This window comes from Gekko japonicus, unplaced genomic scaffold (assembly GCF_001447785.1).
Source record: "Gekko japonicus isolate JY-2015 unplaced genomic scaffold, Gekko_japonicus_V1.1 scaffold360, whole genome shotgun sequence".
NCBI classification, from domain to species: domain Eukaryota; kingdom Metazoa; phylum Chordata; class Lepidosauria; order Squamata; family Gekkonidae; genus Gekko; species Gekko japonicus.
The window spans coordinates 80,871-92,582 of record NW_015172015.1 but is presented as its reverse complement, the minus strand read 5'-3'; the positions used below and the strand labels follow the sequence as shown (position 1 = coordinate 92,582).

The 11,712-nt window shown below is 43.0% G+C and overlaps 1 protein-coding gene across 1 annotated transcript in view; it reads left to right on the top strand.

The window, feature by feature from the left end:
- The window catches only part of PCYT2 (phosphate cytidylyltransferase 2, ethanolamine), a 36,139-nt gene extending 24,897 nt beyond the window's left edge, over window positions 1-11,242 (top strand). Inside the window, exons 7-13 of the mRNA XM_015420401.1 lie at window positions 1,576-1,714; window positions 2,697-2,779; window positions 3,416-3,493; window positions 5,588-5,653; window positions 6,521-6,586; window positions 6,961-7,049; window positions 7,856-11,242. Coding sequence (XP_015275887.1) covers window positions 1,576-1,714; window positions 2,697-2,779; window positions 3,416-3,493; window positions 5,588-5,653; window positions 6,521-6,586; window positions 6,961-7,049; window positions 7,856-7,982 — 648 coding nt within the window. The 3' untranslated portion in view covers window positions 7,983-11,242. The remainder of the gene's footprint in view (window positions 1-1,575; window positions 1,715-2,696; window positions 2,780-3,415; window positions 3,494-5,587; window positions 5,654-6,520; window positions 6,587-6,960; window positions 7,050-7,855) is intronic.
- Window positions 11,243-11,712: the final 470 nt, after the last annotated feature.

Here is an 11,712-nt window from a genome sequence, read left to right as displayed (position 1 = left end):
CCCAACAACAGATAGAGCTGGGTGTCATCTGCATACTGGTTTCATCACAGCCCATGCCTCTGGGCAATCTGGGAAAGGGGGCACATATAGATATTAAATAGCATCAGGGACAGCACTGCCCCTTGGGGCACTCCACAGTCCAATGGGTGCCTTCGGGATAGCAGTGCCACCCTTTGTCCCCAACCTTGGAGAAAGGAGGCAAGCCATTGCAAGGCAGGCCCCTGGACTCTAGTCTCAGCAAGGCGGTGGATCAGTAACTGATGGTCGACCATATCGAACGCTGCCGACAGGTCCAACAACAACAGCACTGCTGATCTGCCCCAATCCAGATGCCTCTGGAGATCGTCCGTCAGGGAGACCAGTGCTGTCTCCGTCCCATGGCCTGGGTGAAAAGCAGACTGGAAGGGGACTAAAATGGAAGCATCATCCAAAAAGCTCTGTAACTGAGTTGCCACAGCCCTCTCAATTATTTTATCCAAATAGGGCAAGTTGGAAACCAGCCGGTAATTTGCCAGTTTGGCCGGATCCAAGGATGGCTTTTTCAGGAGAGGACGGACCACTGCTTCCTTGAGTGCTCCAAGGAACAGTCCCTCTGAGAGGGTCTTGTTGATAATCTCCCTTAGGGCACCTCGAAATCCGTCACGGCCAGCTTTAATTAGCCACGAAAGGCACAGATCAAGGAACATGTGGTGGGGGGTACAGTTAGGAGCAATTTGTCAACTTCCTCTAGGCTGAGTGGACTGAAATGATTCACAACCTGACTAGAAGACATGCATGGAGCCTCGAGTTCACTCACTGTCTCAACTGAGGCGGGAAGGTCACGGCGGAGCAACAAGACTTTATCTGTGAAATAGCTCGCAGAAGCCTCACAGCCAGTGTCCAATTCCCTAGCATTTGGTCTGCTGTGTGGCAGAGCAGTAATGGACCAAATCGTTCTAAACAGTTGGGCTGGGCGTGAGCTCGCAGACGCAAACATAGCCGCATAGTACTCTCTCTTTGCAGCTTTTGACAGCCATCTCATAGGATCTCATAAATGTCCTTGTAAGAAGACCAGCAATGTTTTATTCCAGGTAGAAGCACACTTTTTCTTCGGAGGGAGGGAGCCAGAGGGAGCACCCCAGAAAAAGAGAGAGAGTCCTTTGTTTAAGACCCTAAAACGTTTTTATTCCAGGTATGGGTCGGGGGAGTCCTTTGTTTAAGCCTGCTTGTCATGCAAGGCGGGATAGAAATCAAAATAAATAAATAAATAAATAAATACCCCAAAATGTTTTTATTCCAGGTACGGAGGGGGAGTCCTTTGTTTAGGACCCCAAAATGTTTTTATTCCAGGTATGGGGGGAGGGTCCTTTGTTTAAGAGCCCAAAATGTTTTTATTTCAGGTAAAGGGGGGGGGGAGTCCTTTGTTTAAGACCCCAAAACGTTTTTGTTCCAGGTATGGGGAGGGGGATAGTCCTTTGTTTAAGACCCCAAAACATTTTATTCCAGGCATGGGGGGGGGGGAGTCCATTCCATGGCCAATATCAGTGATAGAAAAGAAAAATAACCCTTTAACTTGTGCTTAACTTCATTCAACAGGGTCCTAAAGGTCACAGCCCCTGGACTGGAGTTTCTCAGTTTCTGCAGACATCCCAGAAGATCATCCAGTTTGCATCTGGCAAAGAGCCCCAACCAGGGGACACCATCATCTATGTGGCTGGGGCCTTTGACCTCTTCCGTATCCTGAGTCTGCTTCTTTCTTGGGGTAGTGGTGGATTGAACTAGGGGGAGTGTATTTGAGGCACATTTGGCCCTGCATCCTTCTATTCATGGAAAAAACACTAGTGAAGTTTAGTTGCTCATTCTAGAAATGCTAATCCCATGCAGTTCCTTGGCCTCTTGCTGAGAATTTCCCCTGCAGTAGAGAATGTACTCTGAGCCCCATAGTAAACCCCTTTTCATTTCTTCTTAAAGGCCATATATGGTAAGAACCTTGTACTAAGATAGTTTAGTCCAGGGAAGTTAGATGGAAATAAGTGATTTATGATGCTCTGATGCAAATTCCAAACTCCTGCTAATTAGTGTACCTCAAGGAAATTAACTTTGCCTAGTCAGTCAATATGATGTCTTCAGCTAGGATGACTCCCTCTGGTTAGACTGGGACTGGTGCCACAAGAACTATTGAGGGGAACAGTATGGGCAATAAAGGATACACACAGACGTACTTTTAATCAAGAGATGCCATGTCTCTCTGCTGGTAGAGCAAGCCTAACTCTTTCCCCTCTTCAGCCATGATGAATTTAAGAGGCATGCTTATAAGTTATTCAGGTGCTGATATCAGTTTTCTGCCTTGCTTCTCCCCTCAGTCTTTATGTAGTGCAGCACAAACATTCAGTTACATATTCATAGCGTCATTTATTTTTTAAGGGAAAAAAGCTGCAAAGCTGATGTGGACCAATAGTATATATTGGTTTGTGATGTTGCAGGCAGCATCCAATCAGTGCTGTACACAACTGGCTTCTGTTGCCAGCTGACAGTACTTCCCTTGAGCTCTGTGCTGGGCAAGGAATTGTACCTCTGTAAACAGCTCAGTGAGTGTGCTTCGTAACCATCTGACTGCTCCCATAACATATGCTTATGTGCACTCAAATTCAGATGTGCTGAATGATTGCAGCAGTTGCGTGCTACAGGATTTCTTCCTTAATGTGTGGATCCTCTAGACATTGGTCATGTGGATTTTCTGGAGAAAGTGCCCAAGTTGGCAGAGCGACCATATATCATTGTGGGGCTGCATTTTGACCAGGTATGTCTCAGTGCCATAGTACCAGGGCTCAGGTAAGGCAAGAGGTTACTTAATTCCTTCTCATCTAGGACCATCTGGGCCAAACCAGTGCTACATGTTATCTAGTCATATATAACAACCAGGAACTAAACTTCCAAAGTATTCTGAGTCCTAATTCTATTCAGGAATGTTGTATGAGAGGAGGAGGAACAAATAGGGCCCCCACAGTAGTTTTGGCTTGGGAAAATGGTGCAGGAGGGAAGGCTGGACTGCCTCCCACCCCACCCCATGCTCCCAAGCTGAATTTGGTCCCAGACTGCTTGGGAACTTTAGTTCCCTGATGTTATCTATGACTGCAAGTCAGTTCAGGGGACCTTCAACCTACTTTCTGTTACATGTATTGTCCAGCTAAGCCCTGTTAGGAATGTGCCTTATTTGTGCTGGTGGCAGCCCTGTAGCTAGGGAATTCTTCGGTAGGGGGCCTCGGGGGGACCGCCAGCTAATTAAATGGAAGTACAGTGCAGGTGGTAAGTTGGAGCACTTTGGGGGCAGCCCAGAAGGGAGGGGGCCCAGAAGAAACACTAGGGGGCCAGGCCCCATGGTCCCCATGTTAGCTATGGGCCAGGCTGGTGGTGATTTCTGTTCATTAACCCACAGGAGGTGAATCTATACAAAGGCAAGAATTATCCCATCATGAATGTGCATGAACGAACTCTCAGTGTTCTGGCTTGCAGGGTGAGTATGTGGCCCCGATTTGCTTCTTGAGAACTTACTTGTTCCCATTACTTTATAGAGCATGCAACCTAAGCTAGGTCTGACTTGACTGGGATGTTACTGGGTGACTTTCCAAGGACATGGCAAGTGCTGAAGAGTGTACTCTGAACTGTACAATAGCTGGATTGCCTGATAAATTAGTTCTCCAGCTCAGCACTAGAGGGTCCTTATGCCAAGGCCCCAACCATTGCAGTGAAAGTACACTGTTTCATGTTCTCTACTTTCCTGGCTAGTGAGGAGTTCCAGGGACAGCACTTCCTGGGTTGCTTCCCTTTAGAGGAGAAAGCACTGGGGACTTATGGTGGTATGTCTTGTAATATCTGCTTCATTTACAAATACACAAGCAGACCCCTGGAGAGGCAAAGAGGCACTCCTACAGGACAGCAGATCTGCTGCCTGCATCCTATCCAAAGAAAGAGAAAGATCCTACAGCCAAAGTGCTTCATCTGGCTCACAACAGTCTATCCTCTCAACCTGTTCTAATATTAAAAATGCTGTTTGTTCATACACACAGAAAAAACAGTATTTTGATTGGAAGAGATCATCACTTTCATGCTCTGATGGGAGCTCAAATATAGCCTCCTAATGATTCGTGTTTCTGATGAATCCACTGGCTTACAGAAAATTTTATGCAACTGTTAAGTCACTCGCTTAACAAAGTAGTCGGAGAGTGATTCAGCAAAGATTCAGCTTTATTCCACAACTCCAACACGGATCAACATCTGATAGCCAGAACAGCTTTTACATTGCCGCTGTCCTGCTTTTAAACTCTCCTGCTATACAATTACCAACCAATAAGGTTGTATTCATAAGGACCAATCACGGACGTTCCTGCTCAGGGTGCTTGCTGACAAGTGATTGGTTGGTGCTTCCTCGGCTAGCAATGTGATTGGATGTATTTGGATCCTAGCCCAGGACGAAGCTTAACATAGCATTTCAATTAGATGTTTTCATCACACATTATGCATTCAGTGGCAGCTTATTGAATACATTACAGCAACAATAAATGTATAAGTCTTTAAGGTGACACAAGCAGAAGGCTAATATGGCTGATGCCTCCACCCCCACCTCCATTTTCTCCTAAGGATTGTGCCTCGTTATGGTGCATTAATATTATTTTGTCCTAGGACCTAAGAACATAAACCAAGCAAAATGCTCAGCATTGTGACTGAGGAAGGAGAAATGTAATGCTTTTCTAATTCTGCACATGAATTGTTTTCTGTGTTGAAGTGGAATGGAGGGCATTTGTCAGAGTTACTCAGTGCTTTTGCAGTCTGCAAGTGGGGGGGGGGTAGGGAGAAGAGCACCAGGAGTACTCTTTTCGATTCACTCTCTGTGTCTAGTTTTTCTGGGCGCTCTCAGCCAGCGGTGATTTAAAATGTTCCTAGTGCAACTTACGTTATGCATACAAAGCTGAGTCATTTATGCATGGTGATGTAAGAGTTTTGCACTAAACAAAAAGCCATGTACTACAATGTGGTATTGGGATAAATGTTGCCAAAACTGAACTTCTAAATAATATTCTTTCTGTCCTGTTGCTGCATCAGAATAAGGATTTTAAAAATTAAGAGGAATAGAGATGATATGCACAGGGGTTTAATAGGTAATGTGTCTTGGGGCAGAGAAATGTAGACTGGAGTTCCTGTAGAATATGCTGTGCTAAATGCAACTCCCCTGATGCCACACAGAGATCAAAAATTGATCAAGTCTATCCATACTTTTCTCTCCAACCATGATAGCTTGAAACCACTGATTTTTGAAGAAATCTGAAATTGTCTAATATCTCCAAGAAACTATTCAACTTTTCTTTCTGTCCCATAATTGATGTTGGTTGCAATGACGTTATGCAGATTTACAAATCTCTGCTTTTTTTGAATGGCAGTCTTATTAGCACGGTCCAAAGGTCTGTGTCAATCAAGGGGTAGGCTGCTGTAGCTGCTGTGGCCTAGTGAAACTTCCCAGTGCTGCAGATATTCCTACTGTACCCTTATATTCAGAATGCCGTAATGGAAAACTAGTGTCATAGTTAGCTTTTCTCTGCTTCTCTTTCTCCAGTATGTTTCTGAGGTGGTGATTGGAGCACCTTATGCAGTCTCTGCTGATCTGCTGGATCATTTTAAGGTGAGTCTCCTTTGAGTGCATGTGTTTGTGTGTGATTTCTTTCTATATAGCTTTGCATGTTTTCAAAAAGCTCCTGTCGGCTGGAAAATATCCATATGCATAAACATTAGAAACTGGATCATGCTTGATATAAGGCAAGGTGCACATTGTTATTGCTATTGAACCATGGCGGTGATATCTTCCTTCCTTTCATTTTGAACACCAATCTTAATTGGGGGCTGGTAACTTGAGAGCTGTGCAGAGGGGGCACCGTTTGGTGTAGCCAGTTGCTTTCCTTGGGAGAGGGGAAAACCCCCAGGATACATGTGCACTTAAGTAGATCTGCAGACCTGAAGTAAAAAGGAATGATTTAAAACTGTTCCCAAACTCCTTCAAACATGGGGAGATGGTATTTCTCACCATGTATACTATCCAGTAGGGGTCCCAGACATTGCATCAGAATGTGCACTCATATGTTAACAGCAATTCTAGTTCTGCTTCTGGGTGCTGGCCCTGATTTTTTTTTTATTTGATGCATTGGGAAAAAATCTGTAAAATTAGTTTTACCAGGTGCCATGCTGGGATAGGAAAAAATGAATGGTGTATTGCAGACACTGATAGCTCTACAGTATAACTCTAAAAAGCTATGATCTCTGTGTGGCCCATGTATAGATCTCTGTTGGACAAGGGGAAAGCTTTTGCTGTGACAAAGTAATGAGAAGCTTCTGATATCTTCTGCTTCTGCCATGGTAGCTTTGGTTACACTTTCAGGATTGTTTGGCAGATGTCTCTCTCTACTTATAATGGGTCTGCACTACAGTTATGTCCCCTATGTCTGATGGCCAAGTTATAATTTGAGATTGATGGTGATATTTGCTTCCTTTGCAGGTTGATCTTGTATGCCATGGGATGACTGAGGTGGTACCAGACAGGGATGGGTCAGACCCATATGAGGTAAGAGGTTAGGAGAGCTGGGACTTTTTCTTTGAGCTATTGATATTCTTGGCCTAAATCATAGAACACAGCAGACAGACAGGTTTTCTTCTGGAAGGGATGTGTGTGCAGCAAGGTGATATAGATACATGGCTGTATCTTCGTTTTATACTTTGAGAATTGACCTTCTGTCTCTGTGATCAAATGCTAACCTTTTGTTGCGATGGCTGTAAAAAGGAACTGTAACCATAGTTGCATTGCCAACTTTTTCTGCAGCCATGACACATACAGGCTGGCTGTGGGCTATTGAAATGTATTTTGGCAAATGCTGCTTGCTAACTGTTTGAGAATACCCTTTCCTGCATTTCTCATAAGGCTCATTCTCTTCTCTGTAGGAACCTAAGAGACGTGGTATCTTCAGGCTGGTGGACAGTGGCAACAACCTCACCACAGATCTGATAGTGGAACGAATAATTAAGAACAGGTTGGCTGCCTTTGACTTGTATTCACAGTAGGATCTCCATACTAGTGTGCTACGAACTCCCCAGATCGTCTTCTCATTTTTTTTGGTGTTCCATATTAAGCAGGTCATATTACCAATAAAGCACCATTCACCAAAGGTAAAAGGAAGGAACTATAGTTAGACAAAAACTGAACATATCTCAACAGTAGCGTATGAATGGCAAAAAACAGGTCTTGGAACTAGGATTCTCTACTGGACAGCTCCCCCCTCCTATGATTTCTAGTCTGTATTGATGCCCAGCATAACAATACTACTGCTTTCTTGCCCTCTGCCACTCCTGAGAGTGCCAGTGTATTCAGAATTCTGTGAAAGCATCAGATACATTAGTGCAGCAGAATAAATAAAGCAAGCATGAATAAACCATAGATGTTCACCGAATTTACTTTGAGCACTGAATTTGGGCTTTTATTGCAGAAACTGGAGTGACATCCTAGTAGCCACCATTTTTCCTCTGCTTATGTGTGTTAATGGATGTGGTTTACCAGTAAAGGGCACAAAGGAGTTATGCAACTGCTTTTCAGCAGTTGGGCCTGTTGCCTGGACTTGCACTTGAATAGCTGCTGATAAGAGGAAGCTTATTGAGATTGATCCTTCTTGCACTTGATCTTGCACCATTTCCCTTTCTTTGGGTTGAAGTAGCTTAGGTCCTTACTAATTTCATCTATTTCAAAGAGGTCAATTAAATTAAATCTGACTTGGAGTTAGATTTTAAAAAATGCCTCGCTCCTGGCGATGAGAGAGTCTGATGGATCTTCTGGTCTTTGCAGGTTGGAGTTTGAAGCCCGAAACCAGAAGAAAGAAGCAAAGGAACTGGCTGTGCTGGAAGCCATGCAAAGAAGAGAGGAGGCCAAACAGAAGGCAGCTGTACCAGGCCAGGAAGACCATGAGAGCTAACATGGGGAGGAGTGCGGCAGAATCCTCCCCTCCTGCAGCTGCAAAATTTTCCTGGAGGACAGGATACAGCTGCCAGGAGCAGTAAGGCCTGTGGTCATAATCCTCCTGGTTTCCAGTGCACCAACTGCATTTGGGTATCCAGGGTGCTGCTGCTAGTCAGCCCAGGCCAACTTCCCATTGGAAGATTTTTAACATTTTCCTCCCAATAACAGTTTTTAAATCCAATTAAGATAACACTGTGTGGTTTTACCTTCTGACATATCGGAGCTGGGGAGTGGGGTCATCTCTGCTCATCTTTTTGACTCTTTACCTTTTACAGCATCCCTCTAATTTCTGTCTGTCAGAGACAATTTGGTAACCTTTAAAGTTGTCCTTCCTGGCCTGGCTCATTGCCTAAAGCACTGGTGGGGTACTCACTGGTGTTGGGCCAGATGCCCTTGGGCATTTACTGGATACAAAGAGAAAAAGCAGTTTAGAGCCAGTCCACTACGGTTTCCACTGCCTTGCATTTGGTACGTTTCCAGCCTGTTACCATGGATGGAGATTAGACAGCTCCAGGCTTCCCCACTGACAGACTGCGTCCTGCCTCTTCTGCACTCAGGCCATGTTTGTTGATTAGGTTGTCAGCTAAGCAACAGAAGGATGGGGCTAAACTGCCATATATTGCCACAGCGTTAAAAGTTTGGTATAAATATTCTGGAGATCTCACTGGGGCTAGAGCTGCTTCCTACAGCCTTGATACAGTGGGCACCTGACACTCTTCCACACTGGCCTTGGCATTCTTTCATAGTGGGACTGAGCTCAGCACACTATCCATAATATTTAAATGCTTTGTACTACCAAGCTGGATGTCATTTGACTGAGGCCCCCCTTTTCATACATTGCAGGGAGCACATTGGGGTTATGTGTGAAGATCAAGTTGTTTTGTTCTCTGGCAAGCTTTTTTCTATCAATCTTGTATATTTTAAGCAGTGGAAATTAATAAAAGGTTGATAACTTGTGTCTCAGTAACGATTATTAACTTGAGAAGGATTAAGAAGATGACTTTTAGTCTAACCATCTGAGAAAGATGAGGGTTCCTAGGAAAGAGAGTTGTCTGTATTTGTGATACACTAACTGGTGACTAGGCTTCCGCTTCCATTTGGGGGGTGAAATGTGGTGGTGTTTCGTTGTCATGTCTGTGAGGCAGGTCTCTGAACTAATCCCCAGGTAGTGTGACATCTCCTACAGGATTTTTTACTAGTATCAGTCAGCACAGAAAGTACCTGTCATTACAGAGACAGTTTAATCTTTAAGGTGAGCACAGAGGAGTTTTCTAGGGATAACCCTTTACCAGAGAAAGGGAATCAACAAAAGTGGCCAGATTCTCTTCTACGGGGGAAGAGGAAAGAATCAGAATCCCAGGTCAAGCCTATAATGGCTGGGGTCTTAACAAGATCAGAGAGGAGAGCAATTTCCCAAAAATATTTACTTAACTGAACTGCAGAGGACAGCAAATTTGGTTGTCACAGAGTTTATTTTTATTTACTTAATCTGAGAGTTGGAAGGGACCTCCAGGGGCATCTAGTCCACCCCTGCCAATGCAGGAATTAGTTATAATATTCCTGACAAACAGGTGTCCAATTGATACTTAAAAACTTCCAGTGATGAAGAATCTACCACTTCACGAGGGAGACTGTTCCAGTGTCAAACATACTGCACCATAAGAAAATTCTTCTTCAAATTTAAATGAACCATCCTTTGCTGTAGTTTATATCTATTAGTCTGAGTCCTGTCATCCAACACAACTGAGAACACAGCCATCCCTTTACCCTTCACATTGCAACCCTGTAGGTATTGGAAGGCGGTAAACCTATCAGGTTGCAAGCATTTCTTCTCCAACATAAATTCCCAACTCCCATAGGACACAGTCTCCAAACCCTTCATCAGTTTTGTCGCCCTACACTGGACTCTTTCCAGCTTATCGACATCCTTCTTAAACTGTGGTGCCCAAAACTGAACACAGTACTTCAGGTGAAGGCTAATCAAGGCAGTGTACAAAGGCAGGAATACCTCACTATTTGCTAATGCAGCCTAAAATCACATTAGCCTTTTTTACCAGTTCATCACACTGTGATCCATTAAAACCCCAAATCCTTGTCATGGGTCATTCTACCCAGCCAGGTTTCATTCATTCAATATTTATATGATTTTTATTACCCAAGCGCAACACTTTACACTTGTTCCTATCAAAATGCATTTTATTTGCCTGGGCCCAATCCTCCATCCTATCCAAGTCCAGCTGCATCCTATTCCTATCTCCCAAAGTATCAACTACCTCACCTACTTTAGTATCATCTGCAAACCTGATGAGTGCATTCTGTATTCCCTCATCTAAGTCATTTATAAAGATGTTAAACATTGCTGGGCCCAAAACAGAACCCTGAGGCACCCTACTAGTCATGTCCCACGAACTATCACCCCTTGAGTACAATCTACCAACCAGGCCTTGATCCACCTCACAGTAAGAGGGTCTCGAATCCATATCTCACCAACTTCTCCACAAGAACATCATGTGGCATCATGTCAAAAGCTTTGCTAAAATCCCAACAGACCTCATCCAGAGCATTTCACTGATCTACCAAACCAGTAACTTTATCAAAAAAAGAAATCAGATTGATCTGACAGAACTTACTCCTAAGAAAGCCATGCTGAAATTTAATGATGAAGCCATATCTCTGCAAATGTTCACAAATAGACCCCTTAATAATCTGTTCTAAAATCTTCCCCGGTAACAATGTCAAAATAACTGGCCAATAATTCACCTTTTCCCTTTCTTAAAAACAGACACATTACCGTTTTCCAGTTCCATAGTACCTCCTCCGTCCTATAAGATTTTTCAAAAATTAGAGAAAGATTTCTTATAACACTCTTGGATCCACAAAAATGGATACAGTATGTAATGGAACATATTGAAGAATTTGGCCCCTTTTCAGGATATAAAGTAAACAGAAGACAAAAATTATAACAAAATTCTAAACACAACAAGAAGATGGAATTATTGGCCGAATCTGCATACACAATTAGAATCAGCCCCATGCTGCTGTTAAGTATGGTTGTTTAAAGATGCTACTGTTCTAGTTTCAAGTTAGCATTGATTGATTATATAGCAGCCACTGATTCTATTAAATATCTGAGGATAAATGTGACTGGAAAAAACTGTTATCTCTTCAGAAATAACTATCAGAATACCTGGAAATTGATACAAGCAGAAGGGGAAAATTAAAACTTTAATGGCTGTGAAGAATTTCAGCAATCAAAATTAATGTACTGCTAAAATTATTTTTTTTATTTCAAATGTTACCAATATATATAGAAGAAAGAATACTGACAGAGTGGCAAAGACCAATAAATAAATTTATTTGGAATGGCAAGAAACCAAGAATAAGTTTTAAAATACTTCAAGATGAGAAAAAGAGAGGAAGGCTAGCAGTCCCAAATATAAAATTATATTATCAAGCGGCAGGCCTGGTTTGGATTGTGGATTGGATTAAAAATCCAAGACAAAGAATAGTAAAACTGAATCAGCAGTCCTAGAAGAAGGTTTACATAATTATTTATGGATTAAGAAATCAACCAAAATGATTATAACACAAGAAAAGAGTCATATAATTAGATACGGGCTTCTGAGAATATGGTTTGCACATTGGAATTTATTGAGTCCCCCAAATTCTCTGCTCATGTCTCCAAT